General features: G+C 41.2%; 4 protein-coding genes across 4 annotated transcripts in view; 3 read left to right on the forward strand and 1 right to left on the reverse strand.

Annotated features, from left to right (window-relative positions):
- The first annotated feature begins 233 nt into the window (after positions 1-233).
- Positions 234-4,039, forward strand: LOC142368790 (prostaglandin reductase 1-like). Its single transcript, XM_075450969.1, has 8 exons — positions 234-361; positions 438-483; positions 603-662; positions 1,168-1,335; positions 2,979-3,252; positions 3,334-3,439; positions 3,640-3,758; positions 3,869-4,039. The coding sequence occupies exons 1-8, from the start codon at positions 256-258 to the stop codon at positions 3,977-3,979; spliced, it is 990 nt and encodes a 329-aa protein (XP_075307084.1). The 5' UTR covers positions 234-255; the 3' UTR covers positions 3,980-4,039.
- Positions 4,040-5,115: 1,076 nt separating this feature from the next.
- On the forward strand, positions 5,116-10,025 carry LOC142368480 (prostaglandin reductase 1-like). Its single transcript, XM_075450656.1, has 9 exons — positions 5,116-5,237; positions 5,821-5,953; positions 6,030-6,075; positions 6,165-6,224; positions 8,175-8,342; positions 8,655-8,928; positions 9,018-9,123; positions 9,345-9,463; positions 9,581-10,025. Exons 2-9 carry the CDS (start codon positions 5,848-5,850, stop codon positions 9,689-9,691), a joined length of 990 nt encoding a protein of 329 aa, XP_075306771.1. The 5' UTR covers positions 5,116-5,237; positions 5,821-5,847; the 3' UTR covers positions 9,692-10,025.
- A 1,188-nt stretch (positions 10,026-11,213) lies between these two features.
- txnb (thioredoxin b) lies at positions 11,214-15,436 on the forward strand. Its single transcript, XM_075451445.1, has 5 exons — positions 11,214-11,340; positions 12,301-12,405; positions 12,654-12,719; positions 13,331-13,396; positions 15,099-15,436. The coding sequence occupies exons 1-5, from the start codon at positions 11,317-11,319 to the stop codon at positions 15,159-15,161; spliced, it is 324 nt and encodes a 107-aa protein (XP_075307560.1). The 5' UTR covers positions 11,214-11,316; the 3' UTR covers positions 15,162-15,436.
- Positions 15,437-15,490: 54 nt separating this feature from the next.
- The window catches only part of svep1 (sushi, von Willebrand factor type A, EGF and pentraxin domain containing 1), a 149,400-nt gene continuing 140,179 nt past the window's right edge, over positions 15,491-24,711 (reverse strand). Inside the window, exons 44-49 of the mRNA XM_075451446.1 lie at positions 24,128-24,310; positions 22,808-22,978; positions 20,518-20,613; positions 18,597-18,692; positions 18,157-18,250; positions 15,491-15,783 (exon numbers count right to left, since the gene is read on the reverse strand). Of these exons, the coding sequence (XP_075307561.1) occupies positions 15,753-15,783; positions 18,157-18,250; positions 18,597-18,692; positions 20,518-20,613; positions 22,808-22,978; positions 24,128-24,310 (671 nt within the window). The 3' untranslated portion in view covers positions 15,491-15,752. The remainder of the gene's footprint in view (positions 15,784-18,156; positions 18,251-18,596; positions 18,693-20,517; positions 20,614-22,807; positions 22,979-24,127; positions 24,311-24,711) is intronic.

Here is a 24,711-nt window from a genome sequence, read left to right on the forward strand (position 1 = left end):
AAGTTTTTATTCTTATCGAGCACCAGTGAAGAGAATGTCTGACAGTTGTTGTATTTTTTATATTTTTCTTTTCAATTTCATGGCTGAATTGGACTATACAGAAGTATGTATTAATGTATTAATATTAAAGTATGCATCTAAAAAGCCTCACAGTTTTAACAACACTGGGTGTGACACTGCTTTACCGTATGCTCAGTGTCGGTTTGTTGGCAACTAACGGCTTTTTAGTTCACAGTCGCACCCGAATAAACAACAATGGTCCAGGCTAAGTCATGGATTCTGGCCAAGCACTTTGACGGCTTCCCAAAGAACAGCGACTTCAAGCTCCAGGTGGAGGAGCTCCCTGAGCCCAAAGATGGAGGCAAGATGACCTTCTTTGTTAACGTTAACGCGAGGCGTTTTAAATAAGTGTGCGTCTAAAACCTGTCTCCTTTCAGAGGTGCTTCTGGAAGCAGTTTTTCTCAGCGTGGATCCGTACATGAGGTGGGTGGAGAGTCTGAGAGGCACACTGAACGATTATTAGAACGAGCGCTCTTATTAAGACTACAAAATCATTTCTAGAGCTAAAAAGGATCTGTAATGTCTGCTGTTGGTATCCCCAGGCCGTTCAGCAAGCTTTACATGAAGGAAGGCGACGTGATGATTGGAGGTCAAGTGGCAAAGTAAGGAAAACAAATTCACATGCAGTCACACAAAAATGATTTCATCCGTCATGATGTTTCATTTTGAAGAAGAATTGAAACGAAAAAGTCAAAGTTCAGTTTCTTGATTTTAAACTTGTAAAAATACCAGATCCAGATTTTTTGTTGTAGACACTTTTAATTTAAACATTTTACCTGTTTGACATGCACAAGAACACACCTGTGCAGTTGTTATCAGGATTGTTTTCTTGAACCAATGATCTCAGTCAGTCCAAAATATAATTGATCTTGAAAACCTGAAAACCCGTTTAAGGAAGTAAAGTCACAGAGGAAAGTATGTGGGCACAGTTATCAGGCAGCTGCGTCACAGAAGTATTTTTTCCTGAAACGGCAATTAAAAACACAAAATTAAATCCAAACAGCCCATTTTTGTGTGATAATTTTATGACTTTTTACAGCAAACTTTGAATCTTGACTGACAGATTTCTGTTTTCTCATCTTTTTTTTCATTATGATTTTCGTTCAGAGTGATCCAAAGTAAAAACCCAGCATTTCCCGTGGGAAGCCATGTTGTGAGTGATTGTGGATGGCGGTCCCACGCGCTCTCTGATGGGACGGGCCTCATTCCCGTCATGTCTGACTGGCCCAAAGATGTCTCATTGTCGCTGGCTCTTGGTACCATCGGCATGCCGGGGTAAGACATGTGTAAAACAGCCTTTGTAAAAGGTAATATAGTGGACAAGAATCACTTCATCTCGCAGCTAAGGGCATCTAGGTCATCTCAAACGCTTAATTAGTACCGACAAGAAGCCAGCAACAAGAACTAAAAGACAGCAAGGAAAGAAATATCTTTTAGTGGACGAACAAGTTCTTTAGAAGGATGAAGTCGCCCTCCTCTGAATAAAAGATGCCACTGCAGTTTCAAACGTTCAAACGTCCTGAATTGCATTGCATCTTTTGTATAAGACTGGGTTGCATCCTGTTGTTCGTGTTACCATCCAATCCAATCCGCTTTATTTATAAAGCACAGTTTAAATAAACACAAAGGTTTCCAAAGTGCTGTATGATAAAATAAATACAATAATAATAATAAATAATAATAATTTATTTATATAGCACCTTTCATACACAAAATGTAGCTCAAAGTGCTTTACAAATAAGATAAATATACAAAGTAAATAAAGTAAAATAACTACAAGAATAACAAAATAGAGTACAATAGAACATGTTACGGGGGGGGGGGGTAGATATAAATTAAAGATAAAGTACTAAAAATAGATAAATGAATTTACCAATAAAATAGAGAAACAATAAATGTAATATTTTTGGTGCATGAAAACAGAAAGCAGCTTCACAATAAAACGTAATAAATAAATAGATTGTCCACCCCACCCAAAATAAAATATCTGTGAACATAAAATCAACAGCCTACGTGGTATTAAAAGCCAAGGAACAGAGGTGCGTTTGAAGAAGAGTTTTAAAATTAGACAATGAGGAGGCCTGTCTAATGTGCAGAAAAAAAAAATGTGAGAAAAGGTTTTATTTTTGTTAACTGCCTTAACTGGAAGAAACTTGCTTTCATCACAGCTTTAATCTGGCTGTCGAACTTCAGATCCGAGTCTACTTTTACCCCCAGATCATTCACTATGGGTTTGGCATACTGTGCCAAGAAACCCAAATCGACTGAGGGGGTAACAGAGGTGCCACCAAAAACCATTATTTTAGTATTTTTTTCATTCAAATTTAAAAAGTTTAGAGCCATCCAGGCCTTGACATCCTCTACCATGTGCTTGCCAGAGAAGGAAAGGACTCATAGGGACAGGGTTTTAATGCACATTCTGAGATAAATGATCTCGTGGTAGGAATATTTATTTATTTATTTATTATTTATTTGATTAGGAAAATGCAGATTAATCAACATATCAGCAGAGCATCAATGTAAATATGCCAGAATTAGCACAGTTGCTAAATTTCATCTTTTGTCCTAAGGCAGGTATCATAAAAAATTTTTTTTAAACATACAGACAATACACCATGACCAATGGATGCACAAATCTGACATAAAAAAACAAACAAAAAAACAAGTCAATAGTCCAGAGGTTAGCTTCATTCCCTTCTAGGCTTCGGGTTGCATGATCGAGACTACAACCCTCTTATAACTAATTGTTCAGAAAAAAAAAATGAACAGGTGAGGCTCCTTTCGTCAGTTTCCAGTCTCTGGAAACGTTGCTATGGAAACCATTACAAAGAGTTTTCCTGAGTGAAATCAAAGAAGTGAAACTGGAAGTGAAACTCTGGCTTCAGAAGCTGTGTTTTAGTCGCTCTGCTTGTCTCCAGACTGACGGCTCTGTATGGGATAGAAGAAGTTCTGGGACTGCAGAAGGGCGAGACCCTGCTGGTGAATGCCGCAGCTGGAGCGGTGGGCACCGTGGTGGGACAGATTGCCAAGATCAAGGGCTGTAAGGTGGTGGGCTCAGCGGGGTCCGACGCTAAAGTAGCTTACCTGAAAGAGCTGGGATTCGATGAGGCCTTCAACTACAAAACTGTCGGCTCCCTGGAGGAGGCTCTGAAGAAGGCCTCTCCTGGTGGATACGACTGCTTCTTTGAAAATGTAAGAAAGGCTGAGTTGAACTCATTACAGCTGGTGTGTTTATATATATTTGTATTACATAAACTTCTGTCTTGGTTTTAGGTTGGAGGCATTTTTTCAAGTGTTGCCGTCCAACAGATGAAGAACTTTGGCAGAATAGCTGTTTGTGGAAGCATCTCCACCTACAATGACGCTGTTCACCAGACAGGTTTGTTTTTCCACACGGCCCTTTTCTACATTAATAGTGCTTCGAATGTGATCGGTTCCACTTTATGCTTCTTGAAACACAATTAAAATGCAGTTAAGAAAGTCAAAGCATGATCTTATTGAGGGTAATCTCCCTGAAGTGTCACAAGAACTGTGAAACATACATTCTTTCACCTGGATTATTCTAACTCTCTTTGTCAGGACCGTACCCATTGATAACCATAAACATTAAGCAGCTTAAGATTGAAGGTTTGATGCAGAGCCGATGGGAACACAAACATCCTGAAGGCCTCAAGAAACTGATGGCTTGGCTGAAACAGGTATTATTTTGACACCAGATTTACCCTTTCTGCGTTTTAAGTAAATATCTAAACCTCAAGTGTCTGTGCCTGAGTGTAATTAATCAGATTTATAAATTCTGCCTCCGCAGGAGAAACTGAAGTATCGGGAGCACCTCACAAAGGGCTTTGAGAACATGCCAGCAGCCTTTATGGGGATGCTGCAGGGAGAAAACATCGGCAAGGCCGTCATTGCAGCCTGATGTGTTACCAGGAAAAGAAATAACTGGATAATTCATACCTGCAGGAAAGAGCAGCTTATATACACCTGTCCAAATAGGATCATATAAACATGTCGGTGTATATTTTTTTTATAAAGTTTTTGTAAACAGTGTCAACAAAATCTAAATAAAAGTATTTCTGGACTCAGCTCTCTCTGTTTGATCTTTTAAAAGACGTTTTGAACAACTTCAAGCATTACTTTGAGAGACAATAAGACCTGAAAACTGTCAACAGAGACATTCAGGATGTGGACGTTCATGCATGGCCGTCGTTAGGGGGGGGGCTGTAGCTCCTCTAAAATGTCCTTAAGCCCCCTTTTAAAAAATTACATTTCATTGATGTCACCATTGGCTTTAACGATCGCCGTGTTAGTGATTGATTTAGCCAGCTTTGGGTCGTGATGTCTGATACACGAAGCATTAAAATTTCACATCACAAGTCCCGACAGCCAAATCCACGGAACGTTCCACGTCTTCGTTCTCATCTTCTTCACCGACTGCAGCTGCACCTGATCGAGTTGAATGTAGGAGATTTTTTTTTAATAGAATATTTATTGAATATTTATAGTTTCAGGGCTGCACGTCAGAGTTTAATGTAAATGTGGTCAGATTCTCGTCTTTTCCCATGACTTTAATCATTATTCCAACCTCCTTTCCTCAACTTTATTATGTGTTCCACCTAAGTACGGTGCAAACGCCAAAACACATGCACGAGACGCGCTTGCATGTGTTTTGGCGTTTGCGTCGCGTGTGCTCCGGTCGTTATTTGTGATTGCCGCATTTTTCTCTCGCAGCGTTTTACTGTTGGGTTTGTTTTGCCGTTCGCGCGTGTCGGCCACCGTACCTAAGCCAATGATAATAGCTTCGGAAAGAGGCCTCTTTTTAAACTATTCCACCGAAGCCGAGGACTAAGCGGGGGAATCAGGATGATGCACTTTGGGAAATGGAGTTAAACCAGTCAACTCGGTCTTCTTTCTCCTCAATGCATCGTCCGTAACTCTAGTAACAGGCAGGGCTAGGTATTGAGCAACGGAAACCTTGGGGCGTACGTGAGAACGTAAGGAACTGGACCACGCTTTACGTCATACGTCAGTCGCGGCGCTCAACTTCCAACCAATCAGATGCCAGAATAGAAGCTCGCTTGTGGCCCTTGAAAGCGTTTTCTTCTCTCAGCAGTCCGCTCGTGTCTTGAGCCGGTTTTCGCATCTTCTACCTTTTTCTTTGAGGAGGAAACCCACTGGTGAGTGACAGAAACAGCACTAACACGCGCGACTTTTAGCAGAAGAGGAAGTGAAAGTGTAGCAGTCCGCAACAGGGAGTTTACTTCTCACGTTGTTTCCTTTCATCTCAGGGTGTTTAGTTTCTCGTGTTGCTGGTGTTTATAGATATTCAAGCAAGAACAATGACACTGCGTTGCTTTGCTTTTTTTTCAGAGGAAAATGTAAAAGAAAATGTCATGAAATATCGTCCTATCATCCGATAAACAAAGACTACATTTGTATTGGTGTACGCATGGAGGCATGTTTGTGTTCAATGTTTTACATCCACCTGTAACTTATGCTTATTGAACCACAGACCCCCCAGCTATGTGATGGCAAGTTACTATTTTAAAATGTTGGATAACGGGTAAAATGTTTTATTTGTCTCACAACACGAGCTGTTATTAACCTGAACTGTCCTCTGTTTTAATTAAAACGTTTCTTTTAGTTTCATTAGTTTGTGTCCAGTGCATCTAAAAAGCCTCACAGTTTTAGCAACACTGGGTGTGACACTGCTGTACCATATGCTCAGTGTCAGTTTGTTGGCAACTAATGACTTTTTAGTTCACAGTCGCACCCGAATAAACAACAATGGTCCAGGCTAAGTCGTGGATTCTGGCCAAGCACTTTGACGGCTTCCCAAAGAACAGCGACTTCCAGCTCCAGCTGGAGGAGCTCCCTGAGCCCAAAGATGGAGGCAAGATGACCTTCTTTGTTAACGTTAACGCCAGGCGTTTTAAATAAGTGTGCGTCTAAAACCTGTCTCCTTTCAGAGGTGCTTCTGGAAGCAGTTTTTCTCAGCGTGGATCCGTACATGAGGTGGGTGGAGAGTCCGAATGATTACCGGAATGAGCGCTTCAATCGTTAAAGAAACGCTTAGAATAACACCTTCTGATGGTTTTCAACAGGCCGTTCAGCAGGGTCCGCATGAAGGAGGGAGACGTGATGATTGGAACTCAAATAGCAAAGTAAGAAAAACAAATCCACCTGTGCACACGGACTGTGAAGTCTTTGATCTGTGCTGCTGCGATGTGCATGTCTGATGTTCACTGTGGCCGAACGCAGTCCTGCACCTGCTATGAATTACCAAAACCTTTGAATCACCATGATTAAAGAGCGGCGGCATTCTTGGCCGAGTGTTCAGACAGGGAAATGGGTTTCACTGAGAATGGCCTGTTTACAAACACAGAATGAGTTACTCAGGGGAACATACTTTGGAAATGGCCTCACTCCTTAGATTCTCTTTCAGACCCATATGTTCGGTGTTTTTCTGTTTGTTGGAGGAAACCACAGCGTGCTGAGAAACATCTGCCTCACTGTTGACACGCTGTGGTCTGGGTTACCAAACATCCTCACAAATACACAGTAATTAGGCGGAGAATTATCTGATTAAAAACTCATTGAAAATGTTTTTTTTTTTTTTTTATCCCCAGCCTCATTATCTGGGTATCTTCGCTCGGCTTTGGGACTTCAGTCAGACTGAGATGCTCTTTAAAAGTCGGGTTTATGTCGGACGAAATCGGTTTGTTTTTGTTTTCTAGTGTCATGTAAAGCATTTCATTCATATTTTTCTGCATTATGTCCTGTATTTATTTTTAAAAAGTCTTATCTGCCGGCACTGGGACGTTAAAGGGATAGTTCGCCTCTTTTGACATGAAGCTGTATGACATCCCATATTAGCAACATCATTTATGAACATCTTCTTACCCCCTGCTGCGTCCTGTGAGCAGAGTTCCAGCCTCGTTTTGGCGTTGATGAAGGTAGTCCGGCTAGTTGGCTGGGGTTTAAAAAATAAAGCGTCTTGCTTCTCAAAACAATATGCGTTCAACAGAGTAATACATTTGCATCACAAAATCGTTCTCCAGGAAAAAGTCAGACCTCATAATCGCTTGGCCCTATTTTCTCTCCCTTCGTATCACTGCCTGCTGCCGACAGCCGCGCCTGTTACGGTGTTTACTGCTCGGTCTACACAGCAGGCAGTGATACAAAGGGAGAGAAAATAGCACCAAGCGATTGTGTGGTCTGACTTTTTCCTGGAGAATGATTTTGTGATGCAAATGTATTACTCTGTTGAACGCATATTGTTTTGAGAAGCAAAACGCTTTATTTTTGTGGCCCCAGCCAACTAGCCGGATTACTTTCATCAACGCCAAAACGAGGCTGGAACTCGGCTCACAGGACGCAGCAGGGGGTAAGAAAATGTTCATAAATGATGTTGCTAATATGGGATGTCATACAGCTTCATGTCAAAAGAGGCGACTATCCCTTTAATATTGGTCAACTCGTATATAACTTTGATGGAAGCAGCCTCATACTTTTACCATCCTAACACCAGTGATGAGTTCTTTAGTGACGAGGCACAGGTCTACCATCTGCTCCATCAAGAGTGAAGAATCTCACTCCTTTCATCGGTGCACAGACATCTCTCTTCAGGTGTTTCTTGGGTCAATATTTTTGCTTCGGCTTATCCCGTGTTTCAGCCTTATTTAGCTTGGTCATGCCTCCTAGAACTCTGCAAACTTTAGGGAGGTTGGAGTTCAGAAAAAAGGATCGTGGGTTCCACTTAGCTTTAAGCTAGTTTTCCAAATCCGTGAGCTTTTTGCAAGCTTGGTGATGACATGCAAAATGTTTTCATCTTTAGTGTCAGCCTTATAAAAGGCACTTTGGACTCTTCACTTCCATTTAAAGCTCCTCTTTGGCCCCGGTGGGTTGATCAGCTGGGCTATTAATGAGGTTGTCTACATGTCCAATGTCAGGCCCAGCGGCTGTTTGACCTTTTTTCTTTCACGTTATTGAATCCGATCCTCCTTGGAAAAGGTTTTTATACAACACTGATGTGGGCCACATCCTCTCTCGTGACAGGATGAGTAGCTTGAATGACTAATATTTCTGTTGTTTTGCTTTTTGTTTTTGTACAGAGTGATTCAAAGTAAGAACCCAGCATTTCCTGTGGGAAGCCATGTTGTGGGTCGTTGTGGTTGGAGAACCCACGCGCTCAGTGACGGGACGGACCTCGTTCCCGTCATGCCTGACTGGCCTAAAGATGTCTCACTGTCACTGGCTCTTGGTACCATCGGCATGCCGGGGTAAGACGAAGGCTAAGTTGCCTGTATCCCACATAATATAGTACATACGTTTTAATTACATAAGGAAAGGAGACAAACATGGATTCTAAGATGTTTATGGAAGAAACTGAGCAGCAATCTTTCTTCTCTTGGGAAAATAAACTGAGAAGGCTCCAGATGTGTTCTGCCTGTGGCTTTCTGTCTGTTTATGCACTGTTAACGCTGTTATGGAAACCATAACAAAGCGATTTCATGATAAGAATCAGACAAGAGTAACTGGAAGTGAAACCCTGGCTTCAGAAGCTGTGTTTTAGTCGCTCTGCTTGTCTCCAGACTGACGGCTCTGTATGGGATAGAAGAAGTTCTGGGACTGCAGAAGGGCGAGACCCTGCTGGTGAATGCCGCAGCTGGAGCGGTGGGCACCGTGGTGGGACAGATTGCCAAGATCAAGGGCTGTAAGGTGGTGGGCTCAGCGGGGTCCGACGCTAAAGTAGCTTACCTGAAAGAGCTGGGATTCGATGAGGCCTTCAACTACAAAACTGTCAGCTCCCTGGAGGAGGCTCTGAAGAAGGCCTCTCCTGGTGGATACGACTGCTTCTTTGAAAATGTAAGAAAGGCTGAGTTGAACTCATTACAGCTGGTGTTTGTTTTTTTTTTAATATATTTGTATCGCATAAACTTCTGTCTTGGTTTTAGGTTGGAGGCATTTTTTCAAGTGTTGCCGTCCAACAGATGAAGAACTTTGGCAGAATAGCTGTTTGTGGAAGCATCTCCACCTACAATGACGCTGTTCACCAGACAGGTTTGTTTTATTGACATATTTTCTACGCGGATAGTCCCTCAAATGTTAATGATTAAACTATGTGCTCATAATCAAATGTAATGCAGTTCAAACTGTTTCCTGCAATTGAACGTCTTAATACTTTAACATTTTACTGTCACTAGAGGGCGATGTTGTGCTGCTAAAGTTTCACAGAAGACGATTATTTAAACATAATTTGTTCCAATTTGAATATTTCTCAGGGCCATATCCACACCTGACGATGATCTTCAAGCAGCTCAAGATGGAAGGTTTCATGCAGAGCCGATGGGAGCACAAAAATCCTGAAAGCCTCAAGAGACTGATGGATTGGTTTAAAGAGGTATTGTCTTAACATCAGATTATTTTAATACTCTTTCTGCGTTTTAAGTAAATATCTAAACCTCAAGTGTCTGTGCCTGAGAGTAATTAATTAGATTTATAAATTCTGCCTCCGCAGGAGAAACTGAAGTGTCGGGAGCACCTCACAAAGGGCTTTGAGAACATGCCAGCAGCCTTTATGGGGATGCTGCAGGGAGAAAACATCGGCAAGGCCGTCATTGCAGTCTGATGCGTTACCAGGAAAAGAAATAACTGGATCATTCATACCTGCAGCTTATATACACCTGTCCAAATAGAATCATATAAACAGGAATGTTTTTTGTAACCTTTTCATAAAAGATTGGTAAGAAAGTGTAAATGAAAGCAGCTCTTGGTCCTAATCTAACGGTGTATTTGTTTAAAGACGTGTGATGTATCATTTCAAGCATTACTTCACGAGTAGACTGTATCCTGAAACATAGTTTATGTGGCTATGTTGAATGTTTTGGCCCGTGACAAGAACATTTTACGCATCTGAATCTTGTGCATTTACACATTAAACACATGTGGTTTGTTTGCAGTGATGGATAGTGATTATTTTTTTTTTCTGCATTTTTCACTTCATGTTGGAGACTGGTTTACGATACAGGATCAAGGTGAAGAAAAATGATAAATTTAACTAAAATAACTTGAACATATTCAGTTGGCGCTGTTCAACTTTAGCTGCCACCTGGAGCCTTTTGTTTGATCAGGAAGCAGACGGCATATTTGAATTTCATGAGGTTGTAGTGGTGCTGAGAGGCGGATCCATGGTTACATTGGTTGTAGTCTGTTTTTCTCCCGTTCTGAACAAAAGTCAGAACAAATTCTGACTTCCTGTATATATATTAATGCTATGTTTTCCACACAAAATATAAGAATCTTTTCTCCTCAATTGCATAAATATAGTTTTAAAACATAAATCTTTCACTCTACCGTAAACTACCAAAATGTGAACAAGACAAATTTATTTGCTGCACAAAATATCTACTATGTAACATTACAATACTGTTTAGTTATACATCATAAAGTTGTTTGAAAATGTTTAAAGCGTGGATATGACAAACAAAATGAATGGGGGAAAACAAATTAATACAGAGACGATGTCATGAGGAAAGGGGCGTTACTCTCTCATTTACGGTAAACCAAGAAATTTGTCAAGTCATTATGACTTGAATCACTCTGAACTCCTTCCCTGATTTTTTTAACGTAATAACAAAACAAATTATTTTTAAAATAGATGCTTATTTTACATATATATGGAGCATTTAACAACCGATAACTGCATCAGATAGTAGCTAACAGTTACCAACAGCTTTATTTTTGTGCGTTATGCTCACACAAATTGATTTGAATGTGATATAAAAACTACTTGGTACTATTGTGTATTATGCATACGCAACATTTTCACATATAAAATATAAATTAAATACTATTAAAACAGTAAGAAGACAAACGAATCCTTTACCGGAAAACAAAATATAAAGCGTTGCTGGCAATTTTCAAAATAAGTAGCAATATTGTTGAAAGAGCTTTTATTCTTGGTAAATAACATACAAATTATACATTGACGATGAAAACAGCCCTTAAGAGAGTACAGTTAACATTCTCGAGGAGCATATGCATAGTTCTGACTCGTTCGTGAACCCAACTACAAGTTATATAATCTTATTTTGTAAGTCACAAACTTCTGACTTCCGCTTCGTTCGGGTAAGTTACCAGGGGTAACTTGATCCCGCCGTAATATAGGCGCGGCGTATTTGCTGGAAGTAGGGCATTTCCAAACCCGCTGGGCTTGTCAATTTATCGGAGGACACAAAACCGTAAACAGTAACCATGGTTCGCGAAGTGGAAAGTTTGGTAAGTCTTTTTTTGATATATGTGACTGAAATCTGTGTTTTTGTCGTGATATTTTAACGCCATTGTGACCCAACGGTTGATGTTTTGTGCTTAATTATCAACGTTCCACGCTCGTGTGCCGGGGCATCCGCGCGCCTCTTCTCCCTCCCCACCGCTCGTGACTCGCTCTCCTGCTGAAAAAAAAAAACACTTTCGAGGGGTTTCTTTAGCTTACAGGAACCGGCTACACCTAAAGAAAGCGGCTACACCAGAGAAAATGCTTTTAGAATCGCGTTTTCTTTAGGTTTCTTTAACGGTTGATAGAAATAAATAAATAAACGGGTCGATAACGTGCACAGTTACCGTGTGTGAGGTTGTTGGACTTTGCTGTCGAATGGCCGGGCGGACACGTTGCCGAAGCAGAAATGCATAGGGTGTGTTAAAAATCGCCCGGTTTGCCTTGTTTAAACATGACTAAGCAGTTGCTGGATGAAGCCGCGTCGTTTGCTGGTGATTGGAGCCGATGCTAAAGCACCTAATCCCGGCGCTGCTACATAACGTTCAGCCGCCTTTTCCCAGCAGGCCTCCGGACGTTCACCGCACGTCCCCAGCAGGTGTGTGGGAACCCTAGTGTCCTCCACACCCGAATGAGCCGTTTTAAATCATCCCCAAACGAGGCCAAGAGTTATTTTAAAACGCGTGGAAACTACAAAATAAACCCAAGAGGATCAATGAAGGACTGTGTTGTAAACAGGGTGGAGTAAAGTAAGTTAGAAATGCAGCAAAGGGACAGATTAAGCCTGTGTTTGATGCGGTCTGGTTGTGTTGCCATGCCGAGGCCAGACTAAAGCAAGCTGGGGAATGTTTCCAGTATAATGCAGCAACAACTAAACCATGCTGCTCTCATATCTAATGCTTTAATTACTCTCTCAGGTGACCAAACGCACGTGTATCATGTTGTGTTTTCGTCTTTTTCTGCAGGATGAGTTTCAGGCCATCCTGAAGGAGGCAGGAGACAAGCTGGTGGTGGTGGACTTCACGGCTACGTGGTGTGGCCCCTGCAAGCAGATCGGCCCGGAGTTTGTTGTAAGTTGCCAAAACCAGCTGAATTGCTTTTGAAATGTGCCCTAAATTAAAAAAAAAAAAAAGCATGTTGGTTTGTTTCTTCACTCGCTTAAAGGCAGCGACAGCTGTCGTATTTTGTTTTAGCTGCTCCCACCTTAAAGAGTAAAAGCTCTCCTGCGTAACTTTGACGCTGCTTTAGATAACGATCGAGCAATCCATTTTGCAGACTTCTTTTTGGCTCTGTGTGTAAAACGTCGTCTCTTCTGCAGAAACTCTCGGAAATGTCTGAAAACAAGAGCGTGATTTTCCTGAAGGTGGACGTGGATGAGGCTGAGGTAAGTCTCTGTTTAACTTTTAATTCATTCACTCTCCTCTGAACCTAAGAAGCCGCCAACAGAGCAACTTTTAACCTAGTTTTTTTTTTTTTTTTTTTTTACTCGTTCCGAAACATTTAGTCAAATGTTTCCTACTTGAAACATTGTATAGGAACCTCCTGCTTAGTGGGAGGATGGTGAATGAACCCGTTTGCTCTGTGGTGAGGGGGAGCTGTGCCACTAATGCTCAAAAACAATCTGAAATATTATCTTAAAATCCATTTCACCCGGCCTCGCGTGACCAGTAAAAAAGCCAAATATAAACCGTGCCAAAATACAAGCCTAGTATTTCATTTGGAGACGTAAAAATGCAAATGAACACATGAAACTGTTTGTAAACAGGACAGCAGCTTTGTGGTATGATGGCTTGCTGGTGTGGTGTAACTCTGACACACATTGTGACATGAGTGTGTTCACATTTGTTGGCCAAAGTATATAAACGCCGCCCGTTTACCGCAGGTACTTCCGCATAAATGTTTCATATGAGCAGCAGAGCAAAATCCAAAGATGTCCAACTCTCAGATGATCACGTTGGAAAGTAAATTAACCGTGTTTTTCTTTCTGTTTTTCAGGACGTGAGCAGTTTCTGCAAGATTAACTGCATGCCAACATTCCACTTCTACAAGAATGGGGAAAAGGTGAGTCCCAATACTCGACCAAGGCAAATGTTCACTATGTACGGTGAAAAGACTCAAAAGCTTTAAAAATTATGTCAAATTCAAACTGAATCGCCAACTAAAGACGCATAAGTTACAGCCTGAACTGCAGACATGAGCAACATCTTTTAAACTAGTGGACACTAGTTCATACCTGTGATAACATCATGTCCACAGAGTAAAAGGTCAAACTTGTAAAGTTCAGAGCTTCCTCTTTGCTTTAAAGCAGGTGGCAGGAAAAGGGTCGATCAGCCAGCATAGGTGCAACGTTCCAGGTGTTTTAACCCCCCAAAAAGTAGCTTCTGGGCCTAAAATGTTGGTTCTCATTCAGTCAATCAAAACTATTTATATATCAGTTTAACGCAAGGGCTTAGAAAATCTACATGATAAATAATAGAAGATTAAAGCCATAATAAATCGATTAAATGAAATAAAACGAGCACAGCGCAAAAAAGAACAAGCTCTGTAGTTGTTTTAAGAATGTATTCCACATAAAATTTGGATCCAAAATCAAAATTTCCAACAAAGCCATCGGCTCTGAACAGAAATCAAAGAGAGAACGTCACTTATTTAATGTTTAATGAAAAAAAAACAGCCGCCCTGACTGTAGTTAGGAGCTGATGGCTGGTTGTTTGTTGGTGCTTTCCTGCCTCATGAAAGAACCTCAGAGGGCTGTGGCCTCGGGTGTTTAAAACCGGTATCACCTGAAACCAGCCCACACCAATCCTCAATCTCCCTGCTGTAGTTTTTCAGACTAACAAACTCTTTTGAAACTACGTGTCCTCGGGACATCGACGTTTCTATGAATTAAACTTGCCTGCCGACTGGAACGGGCAGCTCAAAGTGCGTGGGTTCAGTTCCACGGTGAGCAGGCGGCGCTTTAAGGGATAGTTCGCCTCTTTGACATCAAGCTGTATGACATCCCATGTCAGTGGTTTTCAAAGTGGGGACAAAATAAAAAAAATAGAATTCAATTTTTTTAAACATTATAATAAATTGTCACATTTGAGTCAGTATTATAAAATACAATTTATAATAATATATCATATGGAAATGTTATTTGCCATGCTTGTCTGCTTGTCTTTGCGCCTGTTCTCAAGCTGCTCTGCTCCTCAAGCTAGCGTGTAGGTAGCTTAGCCAAAATGGACAGGTTTCTGACTTGGAAGAGACCGAAAGAACTGGCCGACTAAAATCAGAAAGTATGAGGCAGCACACATTAAGTTTGGCTTTACAGCCATACAGAAAAATGGCCACGATTGCCCGAAATGCGTCCTCTGTCTGGAGACCCTCTCACATGAGTGTTCAAAACCTTCGAAACTTCAGCGTCGCTTGATACAAAAACATCCGGCAGACTTCTTCAGACGTAAAGAAGAGCATTTAGTCAGGCTGCATTCACACAGCGAGCTGCTGTGCGTGAATAAAAGAAAGAAAATACGTTCTAAAAATGTATGTTTCTGTGGTTTGCAAAGCTAATACTGTTTGGGGGGCCTTGGCATGGAAAAGTTTGGGAACCCCTGTCCCATGTCATACAGCTTCATGTCAAAAGAGGCGAACTATCCCTTTAAAGGATGAATAAGTGAGTCCGGATCAGAGGCTGCTGATCGGGTCGTAGCACATCGGTGTCAGCTAGCGTCTGAGTGCCAAAGGAAACGGGTTTAATGGCTCTTTCTGTCCTCTCCGTCAGGTGGACGAGTTCTCCGGTGCCAACCTGTCGAAGCTAAAAGAAATCCTGGCCAGCCGGAGATAGATAGAAGTCCCACAGACCAGTCCACACACAGCCACTTTGTACAAACCCACAGTTCAAAGCTGTTTTCCCCTCTGGAATCGCCTGATTCCACTTTCATTTGATATAACCATCAGTTCATTCCACTCATCATGTGACGTCGTCCCGTTAGTCCGGTGTGTGTGTCGACCGTCTTACCAACTAGATTCCAACCTGACGATCACTTTTTATTCTGTATTATCCAACATCTGTACGTTGCGTGTTCAAAGGTGGATTTAATAAACCATGAGTTGCTCACACTGTGTGTCGCTGCTGCTTTTTTTTTTTTTTCGGCCCAAAAAAACAGCTTCTGCTGGTATTTTATGCTTTAATAAAAACGTGAGAATAGTTTACACATATACATTGGACCATCACATCAAAAGTTTTTTACACATCGTACAAGTGTATAGCAGCAAATGTTTAATACTGTTGAGTCTTTATATGAAAAAATACAGCTTTATTTTACAAAATGGTTCTTTGCTTCGCAGAGAAATGAGTGAATGGTTTACAGGTGTGTCAGTTAACTATACAAGGGTTCCCTTCATAAGATGATTCACATGGAGGCGAGTGGAACTTTCAGAAGTGGTAGTACACGGATTTCCTCTTCCTGTAAAAGACAAGAAACCAATAAATTCCCAGTTCTGAGCAAACAGTTTAAATGTGACTCATCTCTGCACCGAGGGTGAGAACAGGAGCGATAAGCGTTTAAGTTGGTTAGAATTGATAAGAAAAAGTAAAAGATTCACATCCGGAAACGGTTTATTATGGCGTTGCAGTGTTAATATGATCCGTAATGAGAGCGTAAGGATAAAAGATGAATTAAAAGTAAAGAGGACGGTTGTTGGCTTAGTTTTAAAGGCAGAAAGGGAAAAAAAACTAAAGTATGACTGAGCTTTATGAATGAACTAGGGCTGGGCAACTATTAAACTTTTTAATCTAATCGCATTTGTACGCAAAATCCAAAAATGAATGAATGAAAAATAGTAATAGTAGTAAAAAGTAGTGTATAGCTTTTAGCATTTAGCTTTATTTTAAATGTGCTGCCATATGAATGAAAGTGCCATAACATTTGTTGTGCAAACACACTTTTAACATCAGCATCTTTCTGTAGTTTTTATGTAGAAGCCTCGCTCCACTGTCTGTTTCCTTGAATGACTTGCTGCTATCAGTTGTGTGTTTTGCCTTTAAGTGATATTTTAGACTGGAACTACTACGCTGAGAAGACAATTCAACTTGGCAGTGTTTACAGATGACTTTGGTTCTGTCGACTCCGCCGTCTGGAAGAACTTTAAAATGAAAATGGCCGAGTAAAAGTTCCGTACCCTTCTCCGTGTTTGGTGGATCCGCCGATTACTTTCTTTTCTTGTCTCTCTGAACTTTCCTATCCATTAAAGGCACAAAAGCCCTCAAAAATGTATTTATTTTTAATTTTCAAAAAAAAAACATGCATTAATGCACGATAAAATATTTACCAACATTAAATAATCAATGCGTTAATGCAATAATAACGAGTTAACTCGCCCAGCCCTAAAATGAACCGTTTGGTCTTTAAGGATAAAGGCGCAGAGCAGCTTTTTAGCATCTTTTTAGGATAGGATGCTTCTGAACTCGGTGATTATTATTATTGCACAGAATAACTGGTCCAGAGACACGTTTAACTTTAAAGACGAAAGCAAAGCAGAAAGTGGCAGATCACCCAGGCCTTAATGCGACTTCAGGGATCTCTTCCTTCCAGCCAGTTTGCTTTAGCAGAAGCTTTAAGCACGGCAGGTAAATCTGATTTTACAGCAGCACACAGACCAAACCATCCTTCTACATGAAGGCTGAAAACACGCTGATACGTGATAAGATTCAGAAGATATAATGACGCATGTTTACAGCTTTTTAAGCCAAACAAGTCGCTCTTTATGAGTGTTTTACAGCTTTTCTGTGACTTATAAAGTCCTCACAGAGCAGCGCAGCGTAAATAAATGAGTCATGAAGCCAAACTTTAGGTTTCACTTTGATTTTATGATCAGATTAACCCTTCTGTGGGCAGAGTTACTAACAGTCCTTTTTCTGTCCTTTGCTCTTGGAGGCTCAACCCGTTTGAGTTCAGGAAGAGTTGAATCTACCGCTTTGGGTGGCTCCAGCTCAGCCTGAAACGCTTCAGATGTGGATTTAAAACTTAAAAAGGTTTAAAAAGAAGCATCTTTACCTTTTTTTCTGAGCTCTTTTTAACATTTTCACACCGTTAAAAAAGAGGTTTTTAGGTTCTTTAATGATTGCCATCGAGTCTCTGGAGGAAGTTTTTGGTTATTTCAGGTCACGCACTGGAAAAAATCTAAATCTTACCAAGTATATTTGTCTCATTGAGTATCTCATTACACTTAATATAAGATGCAACTGCCTAACAAGTACCATTTCAGCCAGATATAGGGACTTGTTTTAATACAATACATCTGGAATATCTTGTTAAGTGAAAAAGTCTTGAAAACATCTTGTTTTGAGTCAAATTTCACATGAAACAAGCTTTTTTTTTTTCATTTGAAGAGGTTTTTAAGCTAATTTCAGGATCACTTTTATCTCAAAAGTCCTAAATATCACATCTTATTTCAAGAAATCTTGACAAGCCGATTTTCACTAGTTCCATTGGCAGATTTTTTTGCTTATTTCAAGCAAAAATGTCTTTCATTTGCTGTTTTTCTTACTTATTTTTTGGAGGGGCATTTTTTCCAGTGCGTGAACACAAGTGAGTTTAACTTCTATTTAATTCCACTTCCATTTGTTTCTCCTTTTACTACATTTTATTTATTTTTTCTGGTTAAATTTTCATCAGAACGTCCTCGTTTTACAGAATTAGTTGAGTTTGACAGCAACTCTGAGCGGCTTTAATGCCAATTTAAAAACAAAACGTCAGATCATTTGTGTGTGTGTGTGTGTGTGTGTGTGTGTGTGTGTGTGTGTGTGTGTGTGTGTGTGTGTGTGTGTGTGTGTATACCTGGAGCAGTCGTGCCCGCTCCAACCCGGACTGCAGCTACATCTGTTCGGCCTGATGCATCTGCCTCCGTTTAGACAGGGTGACGAACACACAGCTGTCAGCGACAAACAAAGACAAACCAGTCGTTACAACAGCCGCCTCTTCTGGTTTCTCACCATGAAGACGACACTCAGGAAATGCAAATCCTTCCCCACCAGGAACTCGTCTGGGGAGGGTTAATTCCCCTCCTGTACTTATCTCTTACCCTTTATCGTTAGCACTGCTCATTAACTCAGGGATGAACCAGCTGAGATGTCTCATTCATAAGCACAAAGACGAACATGTAAGGTACGAGTAAAGCCGTTACCAATGACATCATAATAAAGAGTACAGTCTTTTAGCTGCAATGATTCCAAATAGATGATCCCACAGGCTGATAAATCCCGGGAGCTGGAACTCACCGGTGTGGCAGCGTGTGCCCGTCCACCCAGAGGGACATTCGCACTGGTACGGCGCCACGCAGCGCCCGCCGTTCAGGCACGGCAGGATGCAGATCGCTGTTATCAGAGGAGAGACCAGCAGCAACAGGAAGTCATTTCAGGGCAATAATCCCGTCTCTCTCACAGTTCACTCCGCTTTCTGAAAGCTTTATTTGACAGTTTCAATCTGTTTAGCTCTAAATTAATATCTATTCTAACATTAATAGTTCCTCAATTGTGACAAATAATTACAATTAAACTGTTAAAATGTTCATTTATGTAAAAAAAAAAGTAACAAATCCTCAGAGTTAAGACGCTCGGCTGGACAGATTTGGACTTTTTAACTGGACAAAAGGCGAGTAAATGATTCTCAAACCGACTTCTGGTTCAGCAGAATCTGGCTGATCGGGGCTTTTACACTGATTTTAGTCATTAACAACTCATTCTTAAAGGATCTTCTGAGTGCTCACAGTCACAACGTGAGAAAATCTTAACAAAACTTTGAAATAACATCCTTAAAAGATGAACAATCTCATGACTCGGCTTCTCCTCCGAGCCTGAATTCTGAAAGCTAATCTGGAAAACTATGAAGATGGATTCCCTTCATAATGATTTCCCAAGTATTGCAACCCCTTGTTGGACAGAAAACATATCAAAGGTGTAAATTAAAGCTTAATTCTCCTCTTTTAAAAGCTTTCTGTGGAAATAAGTTGCTGATTTCTTTAAATTTTCGCTTGAAATCTGGCGTTTGGGGCGTCCTGCGCCACCTCTTTAATCCCATGATGCACCCTGAACTGCAGGAAGCTCGGCTTTAAGCCAGCGTCGGGTACCTTTCGTAGCCTATTTTTTACAAATCTTTTGCTCTTATTATCCTTTGTAAATGATAAAATCCCCAAATCATTCGTGTGTAATCCCCTGTGATGCTCAGCTGAACTGATTCATTGTTAAATGTTCCACCAGATGCTTCTTTCTTGGCATTACGCAACATTTCCAGTGTTTAATTACCCCGTTCTTTGAGCTTTTCTAAATTAAAGAGTCTAAATGATTCACTTTGCTTAGAGGACAACAGCTCGTCTCATCCCATCGCCCACTGGGTTAACATTTCAATCGAGGCGGGCGACAGTAAATCAGTTATTAATTAAACCTAAAATACATTCTTCTTTCGGTGCCATCTGCCATAAACTGGTCCAATTACACAACAATATCATTACATTCTTTCATCTTTGACGGTTTATACACTGGAAAAAATCAAAGTCTTACCAAGTATATTCGTCTCATTTCTAGTGAAAATATCTCATTACACTTAATATAAGACACAACTGCCTAACAAGCACCATTTCAGCCAGATATAGGGACTTGTTTGAAGACAATACATCTGGAATATCTTGTTAAATGAAAAAGTCTTGAAAACATCTTGTTTTGAGTCATATTTCACATGAAACAAGCTTTTTTTTTTTCATTTGAAGAGGTTTTTAAGCTAATTTCAAGATCACTTTTAACTCAAAAGTCCTAAATATCACATTTTATTTCAAGAAATCTTGACAAGCCGATTTTCACTAGTTCCATTGGCAGATATTTTGCTTATTTCAAGCAAAAACGTCTTGTATTTGTTTTTTTTTTTTAACTTATTTTTGGAGGGGCATTTTTCCCAGTGTCTAATTTATTGCAGTTATGCTGATAAAACGACTGGAGTTCTGAGTGGATGAGTAAACGTCGGTGCTTTTAAGGAGCACAATAACACATTTTCTCAGCTGAGAGCAACTTTTAACTCTTTGTCTTTTGCTCTATTGTCTGCTAAAACCCGCTGAGCTAGCTAGCTGGATTCCTGAATTCTGTGACTCTTTGTGTGGGCTGGTTTCCGGGTGTTGGTTTTCAGACTCTTTGAAGGATATCTGATACTCACGCTCCTCACAGAGTCGACCCATCCAGCCCTCCGGGCAGGCGCAGACGTTGGGCCGCTGACACACGCCGCCGTTCTGACACCGCAGCCAACACGTCGCTGCGGGAGGACAGCGAGTTCAGTAACCGTGAAATAAGGAAACAACAGTGTGGGGCTTTTATTCATCTCAGGAACATCTGGGAACCTCATGCACACAAACACAAGCAGAAGTCCCATGCAGCAGACTCATTTACTCAGGAACAGATAATGCAAGAGTGCAGACAGCAATGCAAATAAGGAACGCCTGGACCCAGCCCTTGTTATTCACATGTAGAAAGAGAGAAGTGGCAGCTGCTATTCCACCGGCTTCTCTTCCTCCTCTAGCATCTCAAACTCTGGGTTGGTTCTCTGATCTGTTGCCTGTGCCGACACATCCTACAAACACCCGAACACCCAAACGTTTAACGACGTATTTGTTCATTTAGAAAAGTGCTTTAACAGCAAGTTTAAAGGAACGCGTTTGATTCTTCTCATGGAGTTCTGACACGAACCTCATCACATCCCCTTCTCTCAGCCGCCTTCAGCTTCACTCCTGTTCTTAACTCCCTCCATTGGCTTCCTGTCCTTTATGGAACTGATTTTAAACTTTTAATGTTTGTTTTTAAAGCTCTTAGCGGCCTCGCCCCGTCGTATTTATCTGAGCTTTTAACAGTCCTGGTAGAGCTCTGAGGCCAACAGATCAGTTTCTGCTGGAAGTGCCCAGGTCAGAATACAAACCCTGGGGTGAGCGAGCCTTTTCCCAAAGCTGCCCCCAGGCTCTGGAATAAGCCCCCCGTCCAGCTGCCTCTTATTTCTGACCTGGGCCTCTTCACATCTAGGCTAAAAACCTACTTATTTAGGACTGCTTTTAATACCCAGTAGTATGATGACACTTTTATCTTATTTTATTGCTTTCACTGTTCTTTTATTGTTTTTATTTGTTTTTACTTATTCTTCTCTTTATTTATTACCTGCTGTAAAGCACTTTGGAACACCGTAAGGATTGTCTGTAAAGGGCTGTATAAATAAAGTACATTTACATTTACATGTTTGGAGTGGTTCCACTCTAGTTCAGGGATGTCCAAAGTCCGTCCTGCAGGTTTTACATGTTTCCCTGCTTCAGCACACCTGATTCAGATCAGTGCATCGTTAGCAGGCTTATACAATCTTTTGAAGAGATCAATTTCATCTGAATCTACTTATTTAGGATTGCTTTTAATACCCAGTAGTATGATGACACTTTTATCTTAATCGATTTTGTTGTATTTTATTGTTTTTATTTGTTTTTACTTATTCTTCTCTTTATTTATTACCTGCTGTAAAGCACTTTGGTACACCGTGAGAATGGTCTTTAAAGTATAAATAAAGTACATTTACATGTGTAATAACTACAGCATCTGTTTCTTTCTGTGCTCCTGCAACACATTTCTCATCATCGCCCGGATTCAGCTCAAATAAAAAACAGCCCTCAGGTGAAAAAAGCAACAACTTTAGTAACTATTCTCTGACTAAAACTAAAACCTCGACTTAAAATGTTCCTCAGGGTTGAATTCTTCTTATTTTTTTGAAAAGAATGAAAAGAATTTGGTTCAATTACTGACAAAAACTGAGAGATTACAAAAACAACTGAGATTCCAACAGTCCTGGAAAGTTGTTATGCTTGATCCAGGCCACACAGTGTGAACTGTTTTCAGTAGGGATGCAGCGATACCACTTTTTTTCAAACCGATACGATACTGATGCTTGGATCTGAGTACTTGCCGATACCGAGTATCGATACCACAAAAAAAATGCAGTGAATTGGAAGACAGATTTCGGTCTCACTAGCCTAACCGCACTGTTCCTGATTAGCTCAACATCTCCCCTACAATCGAAAAAAAACAACAAAAATGACAAGCCACCCTTCTGATCGCGGTCTTCATGCAATAAATTGGTATCGGTTAACTTTAACAAGTACAAGTACGAGTATATTAGAATAGTATCGACCCGATACCAGTATCGGTATCGGTGCATCCCTAGTTTTCAGAATTGTTTTTTAGGTTTCGACCTGAACAATATCCTCAAGAAATACCAAAAAAAAGATCCCCAAAAAGCTAATTTCTGGAAATAACTTGCATACAACCCACGAGCTTAGGCCCAGAAACGTTCATGCCCTTTGAAGGATGAAGTGTTGGAGATAAGCAGCAGTTCAGAAAGCGGTTAAAAAGCAGCGTTTGGTGCAGGAGGGACAGGCGGCGGCAGGACGTGTCCTCAGAGAGCGGAGAGTCCCTTCTACCTCTGCATGTGGGCGGCGGCGTCCAGGTGCCGTTCTCCTGACACCTGCTCCTTCCAACGCCCTCCATGGCGTAGCCTCCAAAACACGAGTACACCGCCATGTCCCCGAACTGGAACACCGCCCCCCGCACCACCCCGTTGGCCACGTGGAGGGGGGGGCCACAGGACACCCCTGCACAACAGCCCAGATGGAACCACCCGCCAGTTACTGACTAAACCATGTTTTTCTCCTCGTTCCAAGTTTGTGTCCGTCACCAAAACCACAAAAAGACTGAAGGAAAATATCAAAGCAACAAACACTTTTAATGGGAATTATCCGTCAGAGATGTGAGCTCAACTTTCCCGCTCATGCACCAACATGTTCGGGGGCAACTTTCTGCCTACATTTAAGGTTAAACACAGCTCCATTACTGTTTTATAGGCTCCCTTTCTCATTTTGTCTGCAGAAAATCAAACAAAATCGGACGATTACATGACATAAAGTGTGCTTTCTCTATGAATCTCATGCAACGTGTGCCAGTTCAGTGGTGTGGGTCTCTTTTAACTCTCAATGAAATCTCCCCCTCAGACTGAAAGGACACTGAGAAGCATGCACAAAGGAGAACAAAAGGCCATGCAAATACAAGCAACGTGTCATAGCAACGTCAGCATCTTTGTGCTGCATATTCAGGAAAAAAACTGCGCCAGACAGAGTTCAAAGTACACCGGACAAAGGTTGCCATAGAAGCTGCAGAGGTGCCCGTAATTAGTTCCACGCACAGGACACAGACGCAGCGTTTGATGCCGCTTCATTTGTCCCGATTGAAGCTCATCAAGAGAGACAAAAACAGAGGGAAAGGATGCACGGACCGACAGGTTCGGGTTTAAACATGCGAGAGGCGAGCATGCAGACGCGTGCACGGTGGTGAAAGGCCTGCTTTGGTGGTTTGAGTACAGAGAAAATGATCCTAATAATGAGACACCTCAAACGTGAGTTAATCACACGATTGCAACAGTCTGAGTTATATTTCAGAGAAAACACACAGTTTAGAAACATATTCAAACAAACATGTTTGCTATAATCACTTAACTTTAAGTTACATATCAGCCAACACTACTGAAGCAGTAGCTGCTAATATTAGTGCTTTTTCAGTGACTAATAACAAAGATTGCCTTTTTATTTCCTCTTGTTTGTTGCTCTGACTGGGAAAAAAACCCTTAAAATCAAAATAAAATCCTCATGACTCACAGTAGCAGTTCATTACTTCACAGCTGGAATAAATCCAGCTGCTAATCCCAGAGTGACTGAACACGGCCTCTTATATATCACGATGTTACCTACTTTCACACACGGAACTGAGGGGGCTCCAGGTCTGGTCTGGCCTGCAGGAGATGGTCCCGCCGCCCTTCACCTGCTGCCCCTTTGGGCAGGAAACACGGACCGACTGCCCCACGTGGAATTTCTGCTGGGATCCGTTCCCACTCCTGTCCTCCCTCCAGCCCGGAGGAGGCAGGCAAGGCTTTGCTGTGAGGAACAGAAACCACAGATTAATCATTTTTCCCCTATAACCTGAATACATCCAACAGATCAGGCTACTACACTGACATATACGGTTATAAATGAAAGTTTACACAAAATAAATTGAGCACAGAGACCGAAACCTTCTCACCTTCCCTATAAAACCTCCAACATACGTTTGACTTTTATAAAACCAACAAGATCTGGGTATTTTTGGGGTTGTTTGCACCATAAGCAGCAGTTATATTGGTTGGTTTGCATGTAAACGGAGGAAGATAAACATCTATCCTAACATTTTAAACCCAGGTTAAAAACATTTCTGTTCTCATGTGTCTATGCATGAAATCTGCACGCTATCTTTGAACTTATCTGGACTGTTGCTTGTTTTTAAATTCATTTAAATGATT

This window comes from Odontesthes bonariensis, chromosome 19, assembly GCF_027942865.1.
Source record: "Odontesthes bonariensis isolate fOdoBon6 chromosome 19, fOdoBon6.hap1, whole genome shotgun sequence".
In the NCBI taxonomy this organism is placed as follows: domain Eukaryota; kingdom Metazoa; phylum Chordata; class Actinopteri; order Atheriniformes; family Atherinopsidae; genus Odontesthes; species Odontesthes bonariensis.